Genomic DNA, 27,936 nt, shown 5'->3' with positions numbered 1-27,936 from the left:
GTAACAGTACACACACAGACACACCTACAGGCAGTTTGAAGGTTCGGCAGTTTACCCACCTGCATGTTTTGGGGTGTTGGAAGAAAACTGAAGCTGCAGTAATAGATAATAATGCACCGATGTTATTTACGTTGAAATCCAGCAGATGAATCCCATGTCCTTACTAGTCTTAGCAGATATGTTTCAATGCTGTCTGTCTTGCTAATCATTTTTAAGCATGTGACCATTATAAATTGTGTTAGAAATTATATTTATAAGACGATGAAAAAACGTTGGCAAGTTTGACAGATGAAGCAGTCTATGGATTTTGTGTCATAGATGAAGTTTAAAAACATTTGATTTCAGTTTAGTTTCCTTTCTGGGCAGGAAAGATTACTGAAGAGCTGTCTCAAGATTTATCATTGCAGAGCTTAACAAAATATGTGATTGTATGTTAGCAGTATTTATGTCCATTGCTGTGCTGGTTTTAAGGGCACCAGGCAGTTTTTTTTTATCTAGATTGCTTCTTTATGGCTTTTTTAAATTACTACACTGGTTGGGGAGTGGAATAGAGGCTAAAGTTTAGCAGTATGAAATGCATGGAGCTACACTTCTGGATTAATCATTTTTGTCAGTGTTGCTTAGCTCCAGTCCAGTCAGTGACAGAGACAGTAAATAAACGGTGACACAAACAGGATGTGGATAAACAGTGATAAAATGGACAGATTTATGTTAACAGTGTTTCTGAATAAATGGGTTTATGCACTTACACTTCTGTAGAAAATTCTGAAGGAAGGCCAGAAGAGAAGAAGAAACTTAATGTAAAGGAGTAAACAACTCTATAAATGGTAAAACTTTTTTAGAAGTACCTCGCTTTGGCAAGATTTCAGTAGCAGATATAGGGAATGACCCTGGTCTGATCTGCAGTGTCTATTTATGCAACAGCATTTGTTCTTGAATAAGAATGAGAATACATTTCATAGGTTTATAGCATGATACTAGGCTATTGACTTGGAGGCCCTTTTAAGCCTAGCCAAGAATTTCACCCATGTTCCCACAAAGTCAGCACCTGTTTCCCCTATCCAGCAGGTAGGATCCCAGAGGTTTATTGTCTGTTTCCCATCCACCTGTCCAGGTTCCTCTTAAAGAGGGCTAGTGATGTACTCTGCTTGACATGGAGTGGGAGTCTGTTAAACAGATGGCAGAGTCTTTGGAACACAAGTCTATCCTGACAACAAATTCTGTTAATTTTCTCTGACCAGGTTGAGGCCTTACATGTGGGTTGCGTGAGCTTAGTTTGACTTACAGATATGCAGCAACTCCATCAAGGCTGGGGCATTAAAGACCTGCTCCCTGGTGATGGGAGGAGGGGTGCAGGTGCTGGAGATGTTCTGGTTTATTGATGGGGGACAGGGGCTGTAGATTTCACTGAACCTTCTGCCAGCAGGTTGTCTATATCTATGACTTTTGTGTATGTGGTGTTCTTGACCACCAGTTCAGAGCAGATTTGGGTGTTACATTTGAGATTGCAGACGTATGTGAAGTAGGCCTTGTGATTGTCCTTAGTGGATGTCGCCAATTTGGACTCAGAGTTAGCCTTAGAGGATTTCACCGCTGACCTTAGCTGCTTATTTGGGCAAATGAGAGATTGGTTCCAACTTGGCACTTGCGCCTTCTTGGTCCTGGATAGTAATTTTTTTCCTTTTATTATAGAGTTTGTTTATTGCTGCTGTCCACCAGACAGGTTTACTCTTCCTTGTGGAAGATGATTTGGTCCTGTCTCTTACTGCTATATATGTAGGTGCTCATATAGTTTTTTGGTTTAGCCTTGTACATTAGTGCTAGTTCCAACTGAAGGGATGGTGGCATGTACCTGCTCTCAGGTGATTATAGTCACCTTTGGTAAAGTTTTTTTGTTTGACCCTGATGGGGAGGGCAGGGTCAGGGGAGATGGTGACTTTGAAAAGTGATTGCTTTATGGTCAGATCTTACCAAGGAGGAGGATACTGCAGGGGTGCTACAGTGGCTAATCATGTTGGTTATTACGAGCTCCATGATATTTTCACCTCTCATGGGGTGTTGACCAGCTGTTCCAATGCATTGGCATTGACAAAGTCGAGCAATCTCTGGGAGTTCACGTTTGAGCTAGAATAGGTCTTCCACTCTACGGTTGGGTAGTTGCAGTCACCCAGCATCATGGTAAAGGGTTGAATCGTGATGGACTCAAGTAAATCCAGGTATGTGGAGTGGGTGTCCTGAGTCATGGTTGGGGGTCTGTAACTATGATTTGAATAGGTGTTTTTTTCAACAGTTAACTGCATTTGGAGTATCTCCTGTGTGTCATACTGTTTGGCCAGCATGGAGGTGTGTATGTCTTTGATAAATATTAAAACTCCACCTCCTTTGGCTTTGCAGCCCTCCATTTGGGGTCTGAATGCATGGTAGGATGAGTAGCCTGGTAAGGCTGGGGTACTCTCTGCAGCTTTGATGTAGGTTTCAGTGACTGCACAAATGTCAGCATCCTCCATGGCAAGGAATCCTTGCAATGATTCCAGTATCATGTTGACTCCCATTGTTAAGCAGCACAAACTTTAAATTTCGTTTAGAAGAATTTCATGTTCCAGTGTTTTTCACGTTTATATATATATATATACATATATATATATATATATATATATATATATATATATATATACACAAATTAATTAATTGTTAAATGCTTGTTTATATATGTTTCGGTATATCATATATATGTTTGTGTCTGTGTGTATATTATGTTTATACAAGATTCTATTGGTCCAGTGAAGCAAAGTTTAATGGGAACACCTTGACAAAACCAGTACCGCAACATCCTGAGCCACTGAAGATCATACATAAAACAGTGTTCTTACAGGGGGAGGCAAATTTTGCATGCAATCATAACACTTTCATGACTCTTCAGTATACTAACCTTTGAGACTGCATGCATCAGGGATAAGGATAAACTTCTCTAACTCCTCTGTCCACAGATTTCATTGTAAGCCATGCTCATTGCTTTCAGTGTAACATGAATTGGCAATTTGACAAAACAATGCATTCATTTTTAACAAAACTTAGAATTTAGTGCAATGAATGGAACCCTACTACACACACACACACACACACACACATATATACATACATATACAGGTTACAGACAAGTTGTTGAATGTCAACTTGTCAAACGCAAAAAGGGATGGTTTTGGATGGTATGGTGAGAAAATAATGGTAGAGGGTGCAGCCAGGCAAACATGGAACATGTACACTGACAGACAGGGTTGTTGTATATACTGAAGATGGGTTGTACTAAGGATGGGCACACACAGACAAGGCAGGCAAGTATTGAAGGGGAGGAATGCGCAGTGAGCAAAGTACTGGGAAGGACACAGGAGGGGAGTGGTGACAGTGAGAAGGGGATAGAGTGAACTGCTGGCATGGCTGACTGCCAGACTGCTAAAGATTACCATACTCAGGCATCATACACCAGCATAGCTGTTGCACCCCTGCAGGTCTAGTGGCTGCAGCTCATCAGTCGAATGACTCCCCAAGTTACCCCAGAATGCACTCCATGTTCTCCATGTGGGTATCCAAATGCCTGTCCACTTCACTAGTCACTAGCCTGCGCACCTGACAGTAGGTTACTGCAGGTGTCCATTCATCCACTGCTAGCAGGCAAGCCTTTGTCTCTACTGCTTGGGATTTATACTTCATTGTGGAGAAAAAAAACTCTTTCTGTATTTAAATCAGCAATATCTGTACATTTGAGTTTTTGATGTAGCAGACCCTTTTCTTAATTGCTTTTAATTCATTTAATAGGCTCTCAATTAAGTGCCTTATTTGTCAACACTCTGTACTTGGTTTTCCATAAAGATATTGTTTCTTTAAGGAAGAGTCCACCTTTTTTTTTTTGCAAAGGATTATTACCAAATCTAGGTTGTCTCTGTTTATTGGTCTTGCAGTATTCTGCAGATATTCTAACTAAAGATAGAATGCTGAACTATATGGATATCAACAGGCAAGTTATGTGTTATGTGAACAGGACCAAGGCTTTGAGAAACAGATAAAAAGCCATTTCTTTTGGGTCACAGAAACTAAGGCAAATAATAACTGAGCAGTGTTTGGCTCCTTGTATCTAATAGTGACTGAGCAGTGTTTGGCTCCTTGTATCTCATAATGACTGAGCAGTGATTGGCTCCTTGTATCTCATAATGACTGAGCAGTATTTGGCTCCTTGTATCTCATGATGACTGAGCAGTGTTTGGCTCCTTGTATCTCATAATGACTGAGCAGTGTTTGGCTCCTTGTATCTCATGATGACTGAGCAGTGATTGGCTCCTTGTATCTCATAATGACTGAGCAGTGTTTGACTCCTTGTATCTCAGGATGACTGAGCAGTGTTTGGCTCCTTGTATCTCATGATGACTGAGCAGTGTTTGGCTCCTTGTATCTCATGATGACTGAGCAGTGTTTGGCTCCTTGTATCTCATGATGATTGAGCAGTGTTTGGCTCCTTGTATCTCATGATGACTGAGCAGTGTTTGGCTCCTTGTATCTCATGATGACTGAGCAGTGTTTGGCTCCTTGTATCTCATGATGACTGAGCAGTGTTTGGCTCCTTGTGTCTCATAATAACTGAGCAGTGTTTGGCTCCTTGTGTCTCATAATGACTGAGCAGTGGTTGGCTCCTTTTATCTCAGACTGACTTAGCAGTGTTTGGCTCCTTGTATCTCATGATGACTGAGCAGTGTTTGGCTCCTTGTATCTCAAAATGACTGAGCAGTGTTTGGCTCCTTGTATCTCATGATGACTGAGCAGTGTTTGGCTCCTTGTATCTCATGATGACTGAGCAGTGTTTGACTCCTTGTATCTCAGGATGACTGAGCAGTGTTTGGCTCCTTGTATCTCATGATGACTGAGCAGTGTTTGGCTCCTTGTATCTCATGATGACTGAGCAGTGTTTGGCTCCTTGTATCTCATGATGACTGAGCAGTGTTTGACTCCTTGTATCTCAGGATGACTGAGCAGTGTTTGGCTCCTTGTATCTCATGATGACTGAGCAGTGTTTGGCTCCTTGTATCTCATGATGACTGAGCAGTGTTTGGCTCCTTGTATCTCAAAATGACTGAGCAGTGTTTGGCTCTTTGTATCTCATGATGATTGAGCAGTGTTTGGCTCCTTGTGTCTCATAATAACTGAGCAGTGTTTGGCTCCTTGTGTCTCATAATGACTGAGCAGTGGTTGGCTCCTTTTATCTCAGACTGACTTAGCAGTGTTTGGCTCCTTGTATCTCATGATGACTGAGCAGTGTTTGGCTCCTTGTATCTCAAAATGACTGAGCAGTGTTTGGCTCCTTGTATCTCATGATGACTGAGCAGTGTTTGGCACCTTGTATCTCACTGTCTATCACAAGGAAGTATGAGGAGGAGTTAGCAGGCTTGCCTAAAGTGTACTCAGCTAGAGCTGCTGTTATTTCAACAGGTTTTTTCCCCAAAGAGCATCTTTAGATGAAATCTGTGGAACTACAACTTTGCCCTCCCTGAACACCTTTGCTAGTCATTTACCTAACGTTTAATGAAAACTTAGTTCTCCAAGCTGCTCTAACATTAAAATAAGTACCATAAGTGAGTACCTTTGGTATCTCTTTTTATGATTCAGTTTTATGATATGCTAGATGGACATGGAGCCCATTCAACATTACTTATTAACCCTAACATCCTCTTTCTTCCTATTTACATATTTCATAAACCAAATCCAGTTGTAACATTTTAAAAGGTAGGGACTTTGCTTTGCACTCTTTGCTTAAATTGCTTTAATTGTCTTTGTTCTATAAAGCCTCCATTCTCTGAATCCATACTCAGACTAGTATGTACATCATTTAACATTTTTTTTATTTCTCTTGTCATACATATCTTTTTTTTCTGTTGCAACACTATCTTTTCTTTAATTATTTGTGTTATTTTTTGGTTTTCAACTATTCATTTAAAATCTGTTTCACTTACTTTATTGTGGTAGAGACACTCCTCAAATATACTTTATTCTAATTCAGATAAAGTAAGCATGACCTTCTAAAATGTCACATTTGTTTACACAGAAAACATCTGATTATAGAATAAACATCCTCTCCATCTTTAAAATATGATTTTTGGTGGCTTGCCTACATATACACTGTTTAAAACATTCATCAGTTTCCTTTCACTAACATCCAGCTGTACTTTTTTTGTCTACTCTCAGTTCATTACCGTTCCTCATCAAAAATTGGAACTGCAATTTGTAATGTTTTCACAGTGCATTCCTAATTGTAATTTCACATCTTCAATTAAAATGGACACTGTGTGAAAAAGGCAATCACATCTTCAGTCAAATTGTCCACTAAGGTCTTGGATCATAATTTTCCTGCATTTCTTTTAGCATTTATTTGTCATAGCATTGTTGAAATGTCGATTTTGCCAGCACTAGCTGAAATTTCTGATGAAATTGCCATTAAATGCCTCTGTCTCTCTTTTTTTACTTCACTGCATTTATTTTATCTTGCTCTTTTTGTGTAAAAGCTGATTTCTAACCATTCCTATTCTTATTTATTTTAAAGGTCTACTGATATCCAGGGGCTTGAATCCACAACAGTCAGCTTTAGTGTTACATGTGATTATTTCTGTCCCTGGTACTTCCCATAAGCATCTAAACACTGATGTCTTATCTCTCTTCATTTTATCCCCATTAAATAGAGCTTGACCGGGTTTAGTTTTCCTCATCTGTCTTTCCTCAGTAACCTGCCAGTTCTGGTGTGATACTCATGCCTTTGAAATACTTTTCCCCTGACCAGTTGTTGCAGAGGCCGTTTATTAGTCCACACTGTAGACCAACTACATGTCTTTTTTCAGGACATGCTTTTACCAGTTTTTAAAGTCTTTTCCATTTGGACAGTTAAATCTGTCCTATCCATTGTGGTACTGATAATGTTGCCCTTATTTCATCACTCATTCTGTTTTTTACCCCTCTTAACTTTCATGAGCATTTACATTGATTTTCTCTGTACACTAACTTCCGAACAACAATGATTTTCTTTACACACTCATTTTCTGAACAAAGACATCTTATCCGTGCTCCTCATCCCTCCCACTTTATCAGCAATATCTCCTCCTCTACAACTAACCTCAGCATAAAAAAGCATGATTCCACCTGAAAACAGGCAATAATAATAATAGGCCTGACCCACTCACCATTATTAAATCAAGAAGCATACTGCATGAATGTTAGAGTACTCTTACCCAGTAGAAGATGTTTTCATGGACCTGTTTTTTGAATTTTGTTACTAAGGAAAACAACCAGTCAAGAGCCTTTTAGAAGCTGACTTACCTAATGCAAAGTAATGAAAATAATTCATAAGGAAGGAAGTAATAAACCAGTAACAAGGTTTATTATCTTGCCAATGTCTGTTAATAGAGTATCTGAGGAAGTGTAAATACTTAGGTTGCAAGCTGGGGCAGGCCAGCTGTTTGTGCAAAATGAAACTTCAGAACTTTCTGTTAAATCTCTTTTCAAAATCTTCTAAGATCTCTGTTGATCACTTTGTAGTGTTAAAAAGAAAGACATAATATTTAAGAATGTGAAGAATACAGCTATAGAACACGTTTCTTTGTGGTCTAAATCCTTCCTCATCATTTACTGCATTTTGTAAGGTGTTGCATTTGATGGCATTGGCTCCCTTCACTGCACCATTGTTTCCAAATGAAGTTCTGGGGGAATAGGAGCACAACTGCATAACATGACAGGAGTAGGAAGAACAAGCAAAACAGATTATAAATTTTTCGTGGTGTGTAAGTTTAGCTCCACAAGTCAGACTTAAAAAAAAAAAACAAACGTGCATCCAGAGCTGTGGCATCACAAGATAAAGCCTTGACTATGGCCAAAGTGACCAAGGTTTGTTTAGTGGCTTGGCATCTGAGGCACTGTCAGGGGCACGCCTGTCCTGGGGGTTGGGGTGGGGTGTGCACAAGCACATGAAGCATCTCAAGGTGGGGAGCCAACAACAGAGTGCTTCCTGAAGGGTGGGAGCAGCAGCTTGCTGACATCATGTCCTTGTGGAAGTTACGAGCACATCAGTAAGTGAAATAAATCAAGCATCAGTTGTGTTCATCACTAAGAAGGTTATTACTGGCTTTGTTTTGATCAGAAGAAAATGATATGAAATGCTACATTTGCTACTGAAATGGCATTAACGTAATATATTATTTTATAAATCCTAGGTAGGAAACTACAGTGGATCTTTTGAAACAATAATCCCATCATTGCAAGCTCATTTTGGATTGCAACAATTGTTTGCTTTGTACAAATAAACTCAAAATGACAGTGTTCTGGTCTGGTTTGAGGATTAACAACAGAAGTTGTAAACTGTCTTAATGTTTGCTTTGAAGAGAATGCCATTGGTTAGCGGCATTTATCATTTGAAAGTGTATTCAGTTAATAATGGTGGTATAGGGCAGAGCTAAGGATGGCTGTGATATTCCGGACATCCTTTACACAGGAAATGGACAGTCAGGTATTCCAGAGATCCTTTATACATGTAAGGGACAGTTAGGTATTCTAGACATCCTTTACATAGGGAATGGACAGTTGGATATTCTGGACATCCTTTACATAGGGAATGGGCAGTTGGATATTCTGGACATCCTTTATATAGGGAGTGGACTGCTGGGTATTCTGGGCATCCTTTACATGGGGAATGCAAGCTTGCTCAAGTTTCTCTTTTGCCATACTGAAATATACACCTTTAAATTGCATAACTCATAACAAAGGAGTCCTGTTAGTCTGAAAGCTTGACGAACTGTAGAACTTGTTGCCATATTACTTTAGCTTCTCTTTTTCCTGTTAATGGAGCAGCGTAGATTTTTTTTTCTGGTAATGGAGCAGCGTAGATTTTTCTCTGTTAATGGAGCAGCGTAGATTTTTTTATCTCTAGTTCTACCATTTTAATGCTGAGTTTGTAAAATGCACAGTTTGTACTGACAAGGGTATATGAATGTATGCCAAAAAGTTTATCCCCTGCCCATTGTTAACTTTTGGTTTTGTCTTGAAGGGGTGGGAGCAGCATACCTCTCAACCCATGAGCATTAAAAATATAGTACTAACCTCTAAAAAAATCATAGCAGAGAATTAGAAAGATGATACATTTCTTATTTTTCACAATTGAGGGCCTTTATGTATCAGACCCTGTAATGCTGGTGATAGTGAATCTTTGTATAGGCTTAGTTTATGTATTTAATAAATTATATAGCCATAAATGAGTCTACCTTTATGACGAGCCTTGTAAATCTAGGTGGAGCAAGGCTAAATCTGAGAGCCAAAATCATAACTCTGTGCCTAAATCACAGCAGTTGAGAGGTATAAGAAACTGCATTAGAATTCAGCATTGCATTGGGAAGCCAGATAAAGCTCAGTTGTGAATACCTTATTGAAGCCTCTTACAGAAGATTTTCTGTGTATTAATTTTACACAAGAAAGTTTAATAAAGGATTCTGTATATACAATGTTTCTGGAACAAACTAAAATAAAACAAAATCTAGTTATACTATATTTTCTGTCACTGGAGTGAGAGCTAGATTCTCAGCATAAAAAGGCCATGGAATTAACACAATTTTATACAAAAGGCAGATAAGCTGTGTAAAGGATTTTTAGAATGCAGATTATTTTCAATACTTAAATGTCACTGTTATGTATTGGTGACATCAAGCAGGCTGTGTCTTTTTCCTGCGTATACATCATTAGAGGACAGGAGACACATAGCACCAATATGATTGATGATTTAAGGTCACTTAGCCTTTTCATGCAGGTTTTATCCATCCTAACACAGGGCAATGCCATTTGACAGAAACTTGCTAATGAGCAAAAAGAATTTGCAAGACATGTCTAGGTTACAGAAACACTTTTGTACTGATTTTGCCTGAAAATATATTTATTTTTGGCAAAATAAGAAATATTCAGAAGTGAGGTATGTCTAGTATATATACCTATGGCTAAAAAACTATTGCTCATTTGCTGTGAATATTAAAATTGCTTGCACACTATTTCACATGTTAAGTAGATGAAAATAATCCTTTTGTAATGCACGGAGTACCATAATATTGCTCTTGGCTTGGGAAAAAGGCAGCTTGGTTAAACACATTTTTAACATAATAAAGGGCTTAACAAAGTCTGTTAAGCACCATTCTACACTGTTAGGATCTAGTCTTATCCTAGAGCATAACTGCATCCACAGAAAAATAGTGGCTGAAGCATTTTCATAGCTTTAAAAGGTGTTATGCACTTTTCACTATAAAAAAATGAAGCAAAATGAACTAACAATTTTCATAGTTATTTTTTCTTTAGGCTAACACTTCTCTTCTGCTTTCTGTTTGTGTGGCTGAGTGAAAGTTCACGCTTCTACACTTTTTTCTGTGACCAGTAGTACACAGTGCAGATAAAGTTCCATGCACTACACAGAATTATGATTGTGGCTGTCTAATCACAGCGACTTATGTGTACGTCTTGTGAATGTTAAGATTCACCTTTAGAACTATGTTTTTCTCCACACTGAAGGTGAATTTGTTGATAACCATATCTCATATACAAAACACATTAGTTACAGGAACATAATACTCTTTAATATTTGGTCTTCTACCAGTATTTTGTGCAGTTGTTTACATCTCTGCAGTGTATGCTTTCCCTGTTACTGCTGTCCTGTCTATGCACCGAATGCATGCTGTTGTGGTTGTGGCGGCAGTAAGATTAACACAGTAACTTATACATTTAATAGGTACGGAATGTTCTTCCACTTGGTCACATTTATTTCTTAGGCTCAGAGAGAAAAGCTCCCCATTACATCCTTTTTTACAGGCAATTAGCATGAACTAACAATAAAAATATACTACATAACCCTAATCTATATGCATGTATATATATATATATATATATATATATATATATATATATATAGTTCCACTTTATAATCTCAAAATTCTGAAATCTCAAATTTCAGTATCTCGAGACCATAAAGTGGAATTTTCAAAATCCCGAAACTCCATAAGCGCGAATCCGGAAATGTCACATTCGCTGTTATGGTGTTCCAGTATTTGACACTGGATGTAGTGTGTGCAGGATATATCGTGTAATGTGTCGATTTAGCTGGTATCTAAAGTAAATGGGTATTTTGTTGTGTTTTAGGTATGTGTTTCAGTGTATGTGAGTGTGTTTGGAAGTTTTATGAATGGGTTAGGCAGGTAAAAGTATGAGTGTTTAAGTGTTAAAAGTGGTGGTGTTTGTATATTTGTGATGTGTGAGTGTGTGTGTGTGTGTGCGAGGATACTGTAGAGTGTGTAGTGGTGAGTTTGCTTTTTATGTTTGGTGCGATCTCGGAGTTAGTATATGTAAATGAGGGCTGGGGTGCAAGGTGGCTTGCCCCCCTGCTTATATGAAGTATAGTTTGTTGGTTTGTGTTTTTATGTTTGTGTGTGTTTTGTTTGTTGATTTGTTGTAGTGTGGGTTGTATGATGTATGTGTTGTGTGGTGTATGGTGTGTTTATGTTCGTGATTTTGTGTTTCACGGTTTTGGGGTTTCGGCATTTAGAAAGTTCAACTTTATGGTCTTGGGATACTGAAATTTGAGATTTCAGTATTTCGCGATAAAGTGGAACCATATGTGTATATATATATATATATATATAAAAATACACCATCACACACACACACATATAAATGGGGTTACTTTCAAATTATCAATATCCCATATCGCAAAATGTCGACACAAAATAGCGAAACTTTATTTTGCTGAAACTTGAAACTACCGTAACACAAAATATCACTTAAAGCAGATACCTGTCTAATTCTTTACACTTAAGCAGGGAGAAGACTCCCTGCACTCCCCACACCACCTGCTAAATTAATAAAGCAACTCTGAGATTGCACTACAGTGGAGAAAACTGTAAATATACCGTTCCACAATGTATGTCAACATAGTCACATACACAAATATACACACAGACCTTCCTTACCAATATACCACTTAATAAATGAAAAAAACAACATTACCTATAACAATTCCTCCACACCTCCTCTTGAAAGACAAATATATTTCATACCTAACCGAAGTTTCACTCTATCAACACCTTACAGCTGCAATACTACTTCCTATACACGACAACACCATAACGGCATACCACACAAAACTTAACATAATTATGGCATACTAAAACTCGATAATGTAATCTTTCAGTGAAATGAACTTTCACTATTCTGGTCTCAACATTTTGCGATTCAAGATTCTGGTAATTTGAAATTTAAAAGGAAATCCATCTATATATATATATATATATATATATATATATATATATATATATATATATTATATATGATCAACTATAGTTGTAGTTAATGTCAATGAAAACATAATTTCAAAGAAACTAAATGTCAAACAAAAAAGATGGACAATGGAATACTAATTTTTTCCTAATCTGAACAATAATCTCCCCCCCATAACACTAGCCTAAAATTTGACTGAATAGTGGCATTGTTACAGGAAGAATTTCATTATGATAAGGTTATTAAGGCTGTGCCTCCCTGCAGCACATTAGTAATAGGTGAGAACCCTAACCCTGCCCCTTCCCCCCCAACCGTAACCCTACACCTTACCTTAATAAAATCCTTCTGTAATACCTGCCACTTCACAAGACACTCACAAACCTAAAAACGCACACTAACTAATCTGTCCCCTTACCTAAGCCTTACCCTTACCTTAAAATACACATACTTGCATACAAACATACAACACCTATCCTTGACCCTAACCCAAACTCACTAAGAAATTCACAAACCCTCTAACCCACTCCAGTGTCACTTAACTGTCCTGATAAAATACAGCCTCCACATTTGGATCATGTGGGCATCCGTACCATTGACATTAAATGCCACCTCCTGTGTTTGTCGGCCAGATGCACATTCAACAAAATGCATGGAATCCATATGTAAAATTTTACATATGAAGTATCTGAGTTATCCTCACAGATGTTTTTATGCACATTCTTGGCAATGTATATGCCAGGTTTTCTGAGTGTATAGAGATGGTTGTCCAGATAATACTGTCAATATTTCAAAAAAGTGTACATTTTAAAAGTAGGGAGTTAATTTTTACATGAATGATGTTTCCAAGCATGTAGCCAAGTAGCAGTCTGTGGTTTCTCAATCTGAGGCTCGCCTATTCAGTGTTGTAAGTGTGCTGTCTGTTTATTGTGCTTACTTGCAAATTAGTTGATTTTGTTTTCTATATGTAGCTGTAAAGAAAATTATTTAAGTAAGTGTCCATTTTTCCTGCTTTGCTGCTCTTAAGTATTTTGAGCTAAAATTCTGAAAATAAATGATTGCTAAATACAATTAAAGAAAGCTTTAACCCTATTTAAATCAGTGGCTTGAATAGTAGATATTGAAACACAGCTAATACTGAGTGTGGCTAAGGTGGCAAGAATCAGTGGCCGTTTGCTTGCACTTACAGCTGTCAGGTGTTCAGAAAATGAGTTTGAGCATAGTCATATTACTTATTTTCATTTATCAGTGAGGTTAATATGTTTTAGTGACTGCATTCTGTCATGTAATGTAGCTAAATTAGTATTCCTTCTGAATTTCCATACAGAGTGCTCTGGTCCACTTGGGATGGAGGGAGGAATTATATCGAACCAGCAGATTACTGCATCATCAACGCATCAAGCTTTTTTTGGCCTGCAGAAGTGGTATCCTTATTTTGCCAGACTGAATAAGAAGGGCCTTGTGAATGCGTGGTCTTCAGCGGAAAATGACAGATGGCCTTGGATTCAGGTAACAGATGGGGGAAATGAACATGTAAAATTGTGCCAGACAAAGCTGGAATGCATCTGAAAGTGCTTCTTGGACTGTTTATTAAATCTGATGACAGAAACTTATTAAAAGAAAGGTGCTTTGGCAAAACAAGAGTTGCCTGTACAGATGCAGACTTGTAACTTCTGTCAGGCTGAATGCATTATAATTAGCTGAGAAACATCAGTTACTCTGTTGGCATATTTAAAGTGTCATCCTTCAGTTTTATTGAAACCAACCACAGATAAATGGGCAGATTTGTTTCGCTGCATAGAGCTGGTAAGAGTGTGAATACTAAATAAGTAAATTTAGGTAAAAGTGGGGCATACAGCATGTTTGTCCTAAACTGCAAAAGCAGATTCTGTGTGCCCTTGCACCTCACAACATTTTTCATGAAACTGTGTGCTATAGCAGTAGTTTCCTCTGTTTAGACAACAAATCTGTATCATTTGAAGATTCAGACTATACGGATTTGTCCTAGAAATGCATGTGTTGTACAATATATCCAGTACTGCTGTAAGACAACATTGAAACTTAAAATAGTTTTTGTATTAGGTATAACAATTCCATTTAATGAAATGCTGTTTTGTCTATTTATTTTATTTTTTAGAAACTATCTTAAATGTTGTATGTAATGCATAATGATGCAAAAAGCACTTGCCAGCTGTAATGCTGAAAAAAACGATGATTAAACCTTACTCTTTATCTAATAACCTCTCTGAAATGCCAGTACTGGGAAGTGACCTGTTCTAAAATTAGCCTGAAATGTAATTTAGATGCGTTATTTATTAATATTTGATCTGCTCTTATGTTGATCTTGTACAACCGGTGTGAAAATGCTTTAGAAATTGCAAGCTTATGGACAAAGTGTTTGTAAAGTCTACAAGCGGCCATTTGGCATGTGTTCATTTTCTTTTCTTTGGAAGCATTTGGTTTCTACATTGCAGTGTTCTATATTTCTGTTTAAGATCTTTATCATGTAGCTAGCATTAAATCTGGCTGTTTTTCTAGTGATTCTCAACTCAGAAATTTCTAGACATGATGCATATTTTGCAGATTGGACCTATTATTGCATGGTTTATTGTAACTTACACACTTGTCTGTCATTTACTTTATTGTGTGTGCAGCTGAGCTTGTCTGTTTGCTACTCACATGGGCAGCTTAGGATTTTAATGTTACACACGCAGTTCTAGAATGTAATGATGTTTTTGTTTTGTAAATGGTGTAATGCTTTGGTTCTTATTTATACCCATTACATTAGGTATTCAGCAGTGGTACGGCGGTAGCGTTGTTACCTCACAGAAAGAGGTTCTCCCTTCGATTCTCGGCTTGGCTTGGGAGTGCCTTCTGTGTGGAGTCTGCATGTCCTCCCCGCGGTTGGGTAGCATTCGAAAGACATGCGTGCGTAAATGGGCATCCCTTTGTTGAAGGTTGGGCATCGAGCTGGCACCTCAGTGTTTCGTAAAAATCTACTGCCAATCATTAGCGGACCGGAGTTCCGCTGTGGCGACCCCTTACCGTGAAAAAGCCGAAAGACAAACAACAACATTAGGCATTTTGTAGGCTGGGGCATTTGACATGCAGCAAAACTGTTACGATTTTAGATGTGCTTGCTGTGTGTGAGGTTACTCATACTGATAGCCATAACAATTGTGTTAACTAGAGTACTTTTACCACTTTGCTCATTTTAGCCATCTCTCTAACCTGAATACAACAAAACCAATGTTTGATTACATCCCTGGAGAGGAGAAATACTGTGTTTAAGCCAACAGTCTGCATTAATTTCCTTTGTAGCAAACGAATGTCTCTGATTGGAACTGTTCAGTTTGTGCATGATGACCCTTCATTGGGAATAAATACCAACTAGCACTACTTCTGTTAACGAATAAAATGCCAACCTTGTAGTATGTGGAATAAATCATGGTTTTTGTTATAAAGAGTGAACTGGGGGTGTTTCTAAGTTGTACAGAATGGCAGGACAACAACATTGGGGTGTTTTAAATTCTTTCAGTAGGAATAACCTATATGCGTTCATACAGACATAAATAAGAATCATGTAATTAAATATATTATGAGACAAACAGTGCTGCTTGACCTGTTACTTCGTCCTGTTGTGACTATTGTTTATACTTTCTCCTGTGACATTTCTGTCTTGTACAGTTGGGCCACTTAGATTAGGTTGTGTCTTCATTTCCTGGCACTGCTGTTACTATGTCAGTTAAATGCACTTTTTAGATGAGACTTTAAAGGCCTGAACCTGTTTGATTTGACTACTAGTTTAATGAGTACTTTGTACCTGGTGCTCAGCTGTCTTGCCTGTCCAGCTTTAGCTGCCTCAGTAACATGGTCCTGTTTGTATACATCAGTTTCCTGCTCTACAGTTCAGTTTCATTCTCATTGATTGTTCTTCTAGTTAATCTTCATTCTGATGCCCTAGCGGGGTTTCTTGATAATCTCATTTTCTTTACTTTGTCGTTACTTTGTCACTGTATTATTCTTTAACATTATTAAATGCTTTGATGCCTGCTTTTCTTCTGTAACTTCCTGTGTGTAACTTTTCACTAGCTCTGTTAGCCTGTGTGATGCCCATGCACTGGCCCAGTAATCAAGGATTCTCAGTCCACCAGTGAGGGGCATCCACATTGGTAGGATAACAAGTACACACACAGTAAAGTACAGTTTCCCTAAAGAGCACACAGAGATCACAATCAGTCTGGAGCTGGTTTCTCCCTTTCTCTCCAGATCCCCAATAAGACTCCCCACTGGCACAGCTATAGGGTCCAGATCTCAGACTAGTGGTGACACACACACACACACACACACACACACACACACACACACACACACACACTTTAAGATTTGATTTGTATACAAACACACAGACACTCCTGGGGAAGGCTGGCACAAGTCTTCCAGCTGTGCACCTTTTCTACCTAGACTATAAGGTAGTACTGACTGCCAGCAACCACTAATATCAGCTACTATAAGGCCCTTTCCAAAGGGTGACCAATTTCACTGTGTAATATTACTGTTATCCAAATAATAAGTGTGAGTGAGCAGCAAGACTATTGGAGTGGCTTGGACAGTATCACCAAATACATGCAAGTACTCTAGAGCTTAAATTATCTCTTTACAAAACAGCCACAGTTGAAAGGTTTAAAACTATTTAATAATAACTAATAAAAGCACAAGACAAATTCATCAATTCAACGCAGTGCTAATCAAGAGTTCAGAAATCACAGAAACTTTAAAACAATATTGTAGGATAATCTGACATAAATATAGAAAACAGCTAGACAAATCTGGCTAAATTCCTATCTAACTCTAAGAGAAACTATGTTCTAAATAACTTAACTTACAAGGCAAAGTGCTGGTGAGTTGTTGTCAGCTTCAGACAAAATCCTAAATGCTCAATATTTCTCTCTGAGAAAGCTTAAATTGATAATACCCAGTACTGCTGAGTCATTTCGCATTACATAATTTTTATCACTTCTTCTTTAATTGTCAGGCTAGCAGAAACTCAGAATTTACATTTCTTTGTAAACTGCACCTGGCCAGAAAACTACAGCAATACAAGACACTTTTACATGTAAAATCTATCAATTATCTCTGTCTTAATAACAATAGAAATAATTTGCTAGCCCAGGCATCTGTCTGTGAGCTTGAGATCAAACACAGTTGTAATTCTTTACTTAACAGCTTCCTTCCAGCAGGGTGCACTGTGGTTGCATTTTTGAAATTCAGCATATAACACAGTTTTCTTACATTTGTAAAACAAGCCTGTGGATTATATTAATATTTACAATGACATATAATTAACTACAAAATTATATCTGCCTGTGCTGGCAGCCTTCATAGCCTGTACTCCACAACTTACTACCCAACCCCAACTTAGTTTGTCTTCCTAACTTAAGATGTAGTAAAACAGCTTTCTTTGTGTGAGCTTTGCTTGTCCACAAAACTTTACTTTGTTAATGTTGTGTTATCACAATAAATTATTTACAGGCTAGCAATACAGGAAGTTGGAATTGCAGGCCAGCATTTCACTGTATCTTCATTATTTATGAAGAACTTTAAGGAGCTATATATACTTTTAGAGGAATTTGAACTGTAGTCATGTAGCAGTTTTTATCTAAACTTGTTATTAAGACAGGAGGTTGTGAACCTTGCTACTCTCTATAAACAGTGCTATGTGTAGTCTGTTTGCTAGACTGAACATAACTTTTGCACCTACTAAACAATGCAAACCTGAAACCCAGAATGTATCTTTACTTGGCTACTGTTAGAATATAAAGCTCAATGGATCATATTCATTACTTGCATTTTCATCTGTTTTGAAACTCGCCCATTGTAAGTTAGCTTCTGTAACCCTTTCAGTCCTGCTTCATTTAATCTGTTTTTCTTCATGGCAGCCAGATCATGAGCTGGATTTTGTGACCCTTCTAATGCTGCTTTGTTTCACAAACGTGAGCATTTTGCTGTTGCACCATTTGCTGTTTGCTGGTTTATGAACAGATAGCAGTAAGCAACATACTCTTTGTTTATCTTCCTCTTGTGTCTGATTCCCATCAATGATCACTGGTTACTAGTAAAAGCTTTGGGATTCTAAGGAGGCAGAAATAAAACTGCTACTCAGCTTCCAACGTAGGGAAGCACAAATGCCCATACTAGGCCGGCCTTTGTTTGTTGTTCAGCAACTGAAAATTCCATCTGTATGTTGATGTCACTTACCATCACTGTTTAAAATGGTTTATTTAATTGCTGAAGTAAGTGTGGTGATAATGTATTTGGCTTCTAGCACTAAACATTTTACACATATGTTGGTATTTTCTTGTATTTGTCTTAAATTTTTTTTAAACTGTACTTCAAATTGCTGTGTCTGTCTGCTTTAGATGAGTTAAATACATTCCAGATTTTAATGATAACTTAAAAGCTTCAGGATTAGATTACCTCACAAATACCTGTACTATATGGAACAAAGGTGCAACTTTTCAGACCTTTCCGTATATGGCATGTTTCCCACAAGTGTAATTTTATTGGTAAATCTTTACTGGACTGGCTGTAGATGAGTAAGTTGTCCTTTAGTATAGATGCGAAATGGATTATTAAATTCCTAAATAGGACATATTTAGGTCTTAATAGAACTGGTCATATTCTATTCACTTGTTTTATAGCTTTATTAACTATGATGTCTAACTGAGGGGAAAATAAACATTTATCAGGTATTATGATCCCCATGTCTTTATTTTGTAACAAAATCTCTAGAGTTGTTTGATACAGTATTATTGGCTTTTTTATTGACAGTTTGATAAAACATTAATTTACGTGATCTGTACTGAAGATGATGGCTTGGCACGTTCTGATGCCCACCAGCAGATAGCACTAAGGTAGTTATTTATTGTTTCAAAGTCCTGGTCAATAGAAATAACAAAACCAATGACTGTCATCTGAGTGTTTAACTGGTATGACTTAGTGGTTACGGTGGCAAAAAACAGATTAAATAACACAGGGTCAAGTACTGACCACTGTGGTACAACACAAGAGATAGGTGCAGTCTCAGATAAAAGCCCTGTATTAAAATGGGCTAACTGCTGTCAGATAACTCCTGATCCAACTATTGTATTGAAAATGTACTAAGAATTTACATATTGAAACATGGAACAAGCAATCAAAGGCTTTTCCATTTCAAGAGGCATTATTCCACATTTTAAACCCATATCTACAGCCAATGTTACTTTTCTTAAAATTCCATCATATTTGTTAATGTAGTCCATCTTATAATAAAGCAATGCTGGTTAAGATTATGTTAATCTATGACCCAGGTTTCATTTTCTGTCAAGTGTAATGAGCTTCATTCAAAACTCTTGCCTAGAAGGGATGCTAAGCTTACTGGACAGTAATTATTGATATCCAGGTCTTCCCTTTCTTATTGTTTGGTGATTTAAGTGATTTCTTCCATTTGCTAAGTAGTATGTTAAATATAGGAAACAAAAAAATGGGCTTAATTCATTTCTGAGATTAAAAGTCATAACTGCTGTTGTATGACCTGAGCCCATGCAGATATCTCACAGGATCTTTTCTAGTGCCTTATCTATTGACAATGTATTAGTGACAGGGCATAGATCATGTCATGTTAGTTCTATGCTCCTGCATTCATGGATTTCTCAGTATTTAAGAAACATGGATTAAATGCATCTGTTGTTTAGCCTTTGTCAGAAATGAACCATCTATTGTTATTGATAAAACTGTATTTTGTTTTAATTTTCTGTGCAAGTTAATATAACTGTAGTAATCCTTTTTATATGCTTACCATTCTATTTTGATATTTTGCTTTTTTCTTATAGAGTTCATGTTTGGATTCCTTTAAGACCTTATTATGTTTAGTCTTAAGTTTCGTAGTTAAATGTTTCTGATAAAGCTCATGAGCTCTTTTTCTTTCTTTTATAAAGTTGTATTAGCTTAAAGTACCAACACTTTAGAAATGTCTTCCTTTTAACTCTGTTACTTTTAAGTACAGCTGTCAGTACAACAAAATATCTCTGTAACTTCTTTGTTTCGTATTCCTCCTTTTGATTCATGCTTTTTAAATCTGTCCTTATCTGAGTATAATTTAATTTACCATAAGTGTTCTTTTTTTGAGTATGTTTTAAATGTGTTGACTTTATTATGAATTTTATCGTATTTTGGTCTGACAACTCTAAGGTTACACCAACTTTTACCTCAGTGACTAGTTACAGAGAGTTAAATGCTGCCAGAGTGAGCACATTTTCACCTCTTTTGCTTTCTTCTACTAGTTCTGAAAAAAAAATAAAACATGAAAAGTTTTGGCCTCCAGAAGAGATTAAGAAAAACAAAAGCCTGCTTTTGCAGAGGACTACTTAATTTCAGGGAAGTTAAAATCCCCCAGAAGTATGTCCCTGGGATGTTTGAGTAACATTTCTAAGCATTTAATAAATCCCTTGTGTTTGGAGTCCTTCATACATGGTGCTCTGTAACACAAGACAAAACTAATGTCTTTTTTGGATCCAATTATAGATCTACAACCATGATTTCAGGGTGGGTTATTAATAAAAACAAGACCAGAATATGTACTGAATTGCATAAGGAATAGTAGTCCACCACCTCTATTATTGTCATGTTTGCATTCATATTTGATGTATCCTGGACAGATTGTCGTTACTCTTTCAAGATTCTGCTATGACAGTAATGTCAGAATGCTCATGGTTTGCTATGAAAGTTTGGTGTGCTTGTTTCTGATGGTACAAGCATTTCAGAATAAAAAAATATATTCAGATCTGGTACTACTTTGAAAGCTCTGCTAACTATGATCTATAAAGTTGTTTCATTTCAAATAAAGGAAGCTGGTATTCTAAGATTGTACCTGTTCACAACCCTGCACCATAATAGCTGATATGTAGTGTGCACCTAGAAAAGATATGATCATCAGTTATGTAGTCTTGCCAGTGCCTTATTACTCCAGTATTATATACCATATAAAGTTGACAAAGCCAGATAATAAATGATATCTGTTTCCAAAATGTATTTACAATAAATTCACACATAAAGAAAAGAATATCTGCAGTTGATATTTTTCACTCATAGCATGTAATCATGCTCAGTCTGTCCACCCCTAATCATCATTAGAATCTCAGTATTGTCCTACAATTTCTGTTTTCAGTTAGTTTTTCTCTGTTATTAGTAGTATATGAAAGGCTTTACAAATTTACAGGTGACTATGGACATTTACTTGTTCCATTCCACTGTAGAGTACAGCTGAAATGACATGCTGCATGCCTATTCTACTCCGTTTATTTTTTTGAAATCCTGTTGTTGTCTTGAGACATCATCCTCCCATCAGTTTTTCAGTCATCATCCCTTTACCTTCCCTCCTGAATTTTCCTCTGCTGCTGACCTTGCCTTGTAATTGTTACCTGCCCATTGAGTAATCTACATTTAGGGGACTTAATTCAAGCCCTTTAGACTACAAGGTCCCTCTGAACAGAATGATTGATGAGTAACCATTTCCATTCCAGGGAATAACTCTGCACAGACTCACTTAGGTTTTACTATAGTATAAAGTAGCTAATGTTTATCTTATTACTATGCCAATTCAACATGCCTGAAATTCTACTGTACAGTTAATACTGTTATAACAGTCTTCGTTTCTCTGTTCTGCTGCAGGGTGGCTGGACCAAGCTCATTGTTTGTACTCAGGTGTATTCCGTGTATCCCCATCCAACCTATTCTTTAAAACACTGCAAAATGTATTCGTCTCTTACACTTACCAGGTTTTATCCCCACCTTTTCTTAAATATCTAAACACCTGCCCAACCTTCTACATCTTTATCTCCCTACTTCTCAAACAGTACACTCACTTTAGTATTTATTAGACATTGCACAATCCCTACACAAGTACATTTCTCCATCTTCTTTGCAAAAAAAAAAAACATCAGCTACCATCTTTACTACTTCTCTTTTTCCTTAAAGGTGCTGTAGCCTTCATTTATTCTGAATAGCTATATAACCTATGTAAAACTGCAAAATCTGCATACTGTTAGCCACTGTCTGCTGCAGCCTTTGGAGAACTACAATATTCAGTATTGTTCTTAGAGGTTATTGTGTTACTGCTATGCATCACTGTGACAGTTCTTGGAAAACATATATTGTAGAACAGAATCATACTATACTAGTCAGTCATAGGTTCATAGGTGTGTACTAGGCTAATGGCCTTGGGGCCTTTACAAGCCTAGCCCTTAGAAGTGCCCTTGCATTGTGCCGCCTATTGTTAGTTCCCATTGCCTCTATCAAGTAGAGTCACTGGAGTGATCCCTGGAGTGAACTTTCTATTTCCCATCCACTCATCAAGATTTCTCTTGAAGAGGGCTAGTGAGGTGTTCTGCTTGACATGTATGGGAAGTCTATTCCAGAGCATGGGCAGTCTCTGTGTTATGAACCTGTCCCTTCAGCATGTTCTGTTGATTGTGGTAATTAGGTTGAGGTCTCTGCAGTGTGTGCTGCGGAGGGATTGGGATTTCTTTAGATGTAGCATTTCTAACAGAGCCGGGTCAGACATGGTTTTGTAAGTCAAGCAGAGATCGCCTCTAAGTAGGCGATATGAGACAGAAAATAGCTGGAGTTCTTTGAGTCTGTCCAAGGACATGTGTTTAAGGTCTAGGATCCTCTTTGTGAGGTACTTTTGTGTCCTCCCCAGCTGTTGCAGGTGTCTAGTGAGGTACCTGCCAAATTGGACATTATACTCTGATTGGTCTAATGAGGGGAAGAGTAGAAAGAGAAATCATGACCTCTTTCTTCCTGGATGCAACACCCTTGCTAATGAGATGTGCCACATAGAAGGACTTTCTGAGCACAGTGGCAATGTGGTGGTCGAAGGAAAGGTTGCTGTCAACCTGTGTACCCAGTTCTCTTATAACACCTTCAGTGTTCAGTGGGCTCCCATCGATGTGGTAATTAGTGGGAACTGAGTTTTTCTCCAAGGAGATGGAGACTCATTTTTTGGCATAAAGCTTAAAGCCATGGTTTTGACACCAGTCGTTGGTCACAGTGAGGCCTTTCTGTAGGATGTCTGCATCACTTGGGGAGTTAAAAATGGCTCCCAGCTTGCATTCGTCTTCAAATTTGATCAACAAGAGTCCCTCTGTGTTGGCCTGGACTTCTGAGAAGTAGATGCTAAACAGGAGAGGATCCAGGACTGGTCGGCAGGCTGACTTGGAGTCCACTACTTTCACAATGTGTTCTATCTGTGAGCCAGTTTGCAACCCACCTAACAATATAGGGGTTGATGCCTAGTTTGGTGAGTTTATCAATAATTCCTGAGTGAAGAATGGTATTGTAAGCCTTGACCAGATCGGGGTAGGCTGTATGAACTGCCTTACCTTCATCCACAGCTCTGGTGACTGACTCAAAGAAGTCAACCAGTTTGAGCAGGCATGATCTCCCTTTCATAAAACTAAATTGCGTGGGATCTAGAATCTGGAGATTTCCTATATCCTTGATAATTAGGTCCATGATGATGCACTCCATAGCCTTATATATCAGACTCGTCAGGCTAATTGGGTGATGATTTCCAGGGTCTGTAGTCTCTCCACCTTTATGGAGAGGGATGACTGTAGCAGTACACCATTCGGTAGGGACAAAGCCTGGGGAGAGCCTGTGAGTGAACAGAGCATACAGATGTGGTGCCAGTTCACTTTGTAATTCATGTAGAACATAGCCAGGGATATTGTTGGGTCCCATGGAAGCTGTATTCTCGGCCTTAGACAGTGCAGCTTTAAACTGTGCTGCAGTAATGCAGGGTGCCTGGCATTCTTCCAGTATTGAGATTGGTCCTTTAGGGGGGAGAGAGGGATAAAGATGGCACTGAATCCGTCGGCCAGTATGTTGACAATATCTGTTGGCTCAATATAGGAGGTACCATTGTGCAGTAACTCAGAGCATATCTGGGTATTGCTATGGATATTTTTGATATAACTGAAGAAGGCTTTGTTGTTGTTTTTAGTGTCTGTCACAATTCTGCCTTCATAACTGGCTTTGGAAATTTTGATGAGGGATCTCAACTTTTTGTTGAGGCTAATAAGGGAATTTTTCCAGTCTTGGGGCTTTACCTTTTTCTGCAGCAGGTTCTTCCTTCTGTTGTAGAGTTTATTAATGGCATGGGGACCACCAGACTTGTTTCCTTTTTTTGGAGGAGAGCATCTTGGCTCTGTTGGGTATGGCTAGTTCCATGCATTTATGTATGTGTTCATACAGTGCATTGGTGTATGATTTGGTAGTCCTGCGTCTATTTTCCATTGGTATGGGTGCCATGAAGTTAGCCACCTCTGTTTTTAGGAGTCTAAAGTCAACTTTGGAGAAGTTTTTCATGGTGGATACCTTTGCGGGTGGTGTGGATGAGATGTGGATTTCCATGGTGATTAGTTTGTGATCGGATCTAACCAGGGAGAAATTGACCGCTGGTGTAGATCAGCGGTTGCCCATGTTATTAATAACCAGGTCAAGAATGTTGCTTCCTCTAGTAGGGGTAAGAATGAGCTGGCCCAGGGCATTGGAATTGATGAATTGCAGGAAGTGTTGGGCCAATGCATTGGTGCTTGAGTAGTTTTCCCAGTTGATGGAGGGGTAGTTGAAATCTCCTAGTATGGCAGTGTTGGTTTGGACCTTGTTAGATTCCAGGGTGCTTAGGAACATGGAGTGAGTCTAGGGACATGGTTGGGGACCTATAGCAGGCTATGACCTGGATCCCAGTTTTACCCAATGTTAGTTGTACCTGAAGTATCTCAGATGCGTTATGCTGGGCTACTAGTGTGGAGGTGTGCGTATCCTTTATAAATATGGAGACACCACCACTTTTGGAGCTTCAGTCCATGTTTTGGGGCTGACAGGTGTGGAATGAGTTATAGCCTGGTAGCGCAGGGGTGTTTTCTGCCGCTTTAAACCAGGTCTCCATTACAGCACAAATGTCGATGTTCTCCATTTTAAGGAGTGCTTCGAGTGAGTGCATCTTGAAATTTAGACTTCTAGCGTTGAGCAGCATGACCCTCAGATTGCATTTATGTATAGCTGGAAATTTGGTCTTTGGAGCACCGCCTAAAAAGGCACTATACGGGTGGCAAGAGCCATAGCCAGTACCCGGAAACTCAGGGGTGACAGATGCAGGCCATCTCTGGCAAAGCATTGAAGTCTGTCGGTCATGTCATCCTAAGCAGACAGATACTGGATTCCCTTAGAATGACACCAGAAACTTAGCCAATTGTTGAAGTCAATCATTTTTTGTTTGTACTGTGGTATCATTCTTGGTGATGATAAGATACTGTTCAGAGCTAGTGTCATACCTGCCTGGGCCACATAATCCGAGAGCTCCACCATGTGTCTTTTCATGTAGTCCAGGGACGTGTATGTCAGATCATTTACACCCACATGCACAATGACAGAGTCATACTTGTACTTGTTGTGGAGTGACCTGAGTACGTGTGTCATGTGTTAGATTCTGGCACCTGATAGAGAGCTGACTGTTACCTTCTCCTTATTCAACCTAGTGAGTGGGACATCTGTGTGCCTCAGTATTGAGTCACCTATGATTAGTGTATTGGGCAAGGTGTTTAGCCTTAGCAGCTTAGGTTGAGGGGCACACTGTGGAGGTGAGCTGTGTGTCCTTTGGTTTGTGGTGTGTTGTGGTGGTCGAGTGTGTTTCTGTCTTGGAGGTCTCTGCTGTTTGGGTAAGTTTCTGTTGAGTGCCTCAGTGAAGGTGGGTGTGTGGTTTATGTTTTTATGTGAGAGCTGTAATAGTGGGTGTTCTGGAGGGCTATGTGCTCCATGTGGTGTGGTGCAGGTGTTGACCATCTCCATTTGACCAGCTAGTCCGGTCTTGGCTGGAGAGTGCATAGTTTCCAATTTGGTGATATAAGTGGATCTTTCACAAGTCTGAGTGTTGGGAGGTAAGTGGAGGGGGTTGTCTGTGTACATGAGGCAGTTGCTAGACTGCCTTAGAATGCCCAAGTGCACCGGGTTAATAGGAGAAAGCACAGGGAACTGCCCTTTAATCATGCCAGGAGGGGTGGTCATAACTACTAAGTACTGGAGCTATTTCCCTGAAGAACGACTAGTGCTAACAGCTCTTAGGAGTGCTATAATTGCTACAAAAACCTGTTGAAGTGCAAATTGATTAGGCTATTTGAAGTGCAAGAAAGAAAGAACTAGCAAGATCTAAGGGAAAAGTGAAGAGCAGACTTTCTGGCACCAGTAATACTTTACTTCAGCTCGGTGCTGGTGAGCGGAGCTTAAACAAGTGCAAACCCATGCAAATGCGGGCTTTTAAACCAGAAAGTTGAAAGGGATGGAAAAACTGTCCAAACATTCAATAAACTACAATTTCTGGGCCAGAAACCCCTCCTCTTGTGGTAGATAGGCTACCTAGTGCTAACCACTCCCACTGATAAGCTAGGAGGCTTCCCTCCAAGACAGAAAAGCTTGGGGGGCTCAGAAGCTTACAAACTGTCCTGGATACAGCGTATCTATATCAGGACTAGACTAGTTACAGGTAAGGTGGGAAACAAGCACAAACACAGGCTTTTAAACCAGAAAGTTGAAGTTGAATCATCACTAATCTTAGAATGTTATTTACTGAAAGCAAGAAATCTGCAGCCCATAAAGAATGCAAAGTGTAATAGAGTCTCCTATCCTCATCACTCATTGAAAGGCTTGATATAATAACAGTAATCCTGAGCCTGCTGCACAACCATGTAATAAACTATTATCTTCACCACCATACAGTGCGTGGGGATGCTATACTGGCATCAGTATGGACTGTAGCCTCTTTAAAAAGGATAGAATTCTCTGAGGTGCAGTCGTGAGTACAGCAGTCATGGCATCTGAGAAACATGGTTAAAGCATCTTATTCTCAATAGAAAGTTTTCTTGATTAATTTAGAAAATAGATTGTGAGCTGGAAGTGTCAGCATGTATAATAAATGTTGATTACAAATTACATGTTGGAGATAGTGTCATTATCCAGACTATAGCGGAAGAGAAAACCTCCTAATAAATAAATAAATACAACTAGATGACCTGTTTTGGAGGAACATACCTATGTTCAGGACAGATTTTCCTCCTGCACATGACATATCTGTTTTTGTCTGACTGCCGGTCAGTTGCAAACCAAGTGATAGACCACTTAATAATTTGACTTTTTTTCCATTGAGGGCTTTGCTCTTTGCATAGCTGGGCATCCACTTTGTGGTTTCTGCCTTTCAGAGTAAGAACAAACAGACCCTAACCCCACTGACCTCCTTCATGGAATGCCACTTTCAGCCATGAGTTATTATATTACTCAAGTACTTGGTCATCATACCTGTGGACTGATATCATATAGCTGGACTTGTCTGCTTAGTGGCTTTCAGAAGGAGTTCAGTTACTTTAACTTACAAGAGATAGGCAGAGGAGCAAATGAGCATTTCACTGATGCATCTTTTTGTCATTTGTGAGGTCCTTGGGGCAAGTGTCATAAAGGAGCAGCTTTTCCAGCTTGGGCTGAAGTTGAGGCAGAAGAAATTGGTTAGCAACATTCTGTTGA

General features: G+C 38.6%; 1 protein-coding gene across 1 annotated transcript in view; it reads left to right on the top strand.

The window, feature by feature from the left end:
* EDIL3 (EGF like repeats and discoidin domains 3) overlaps window positions 1-27,936 on the top strand; it is a 3,472,995-nt gene that overhangs the window by 2,010,867 nt on the left and 1,434,192 nt on the right. Inside the window, exon 6 of the mRNA XM_044064145.1 lies at window positions 13,652-13,833. Within this exon, the coding sequence (XP_043920080.1) occupies window positions 13,652-13,833 (182 nt within the window). The remainder of the gene's footprint in view (window positions 1-13,651; window positions 13,834-27,936) is intronic.

This window comes from Protopterus annectens, chromosome 2.part2 (assembly GCF_019279795.1).
Source record: "Protopterus annectens isolate FY-2018-M chromosome 2.part2, PAN1.0, whole genome shotgun sequence".
Lineage (NCBI taxonomy): Eukaryota > Metazoa > Chordata > Ceratodontiformes > Protopteridae > Protopterus > Protopterus annectens.
The sequence above is the reverse complement of the archived record's forward strand: the minus strand, read 5'-3'. Positions and strand labels throughout refer to the sequence as shown.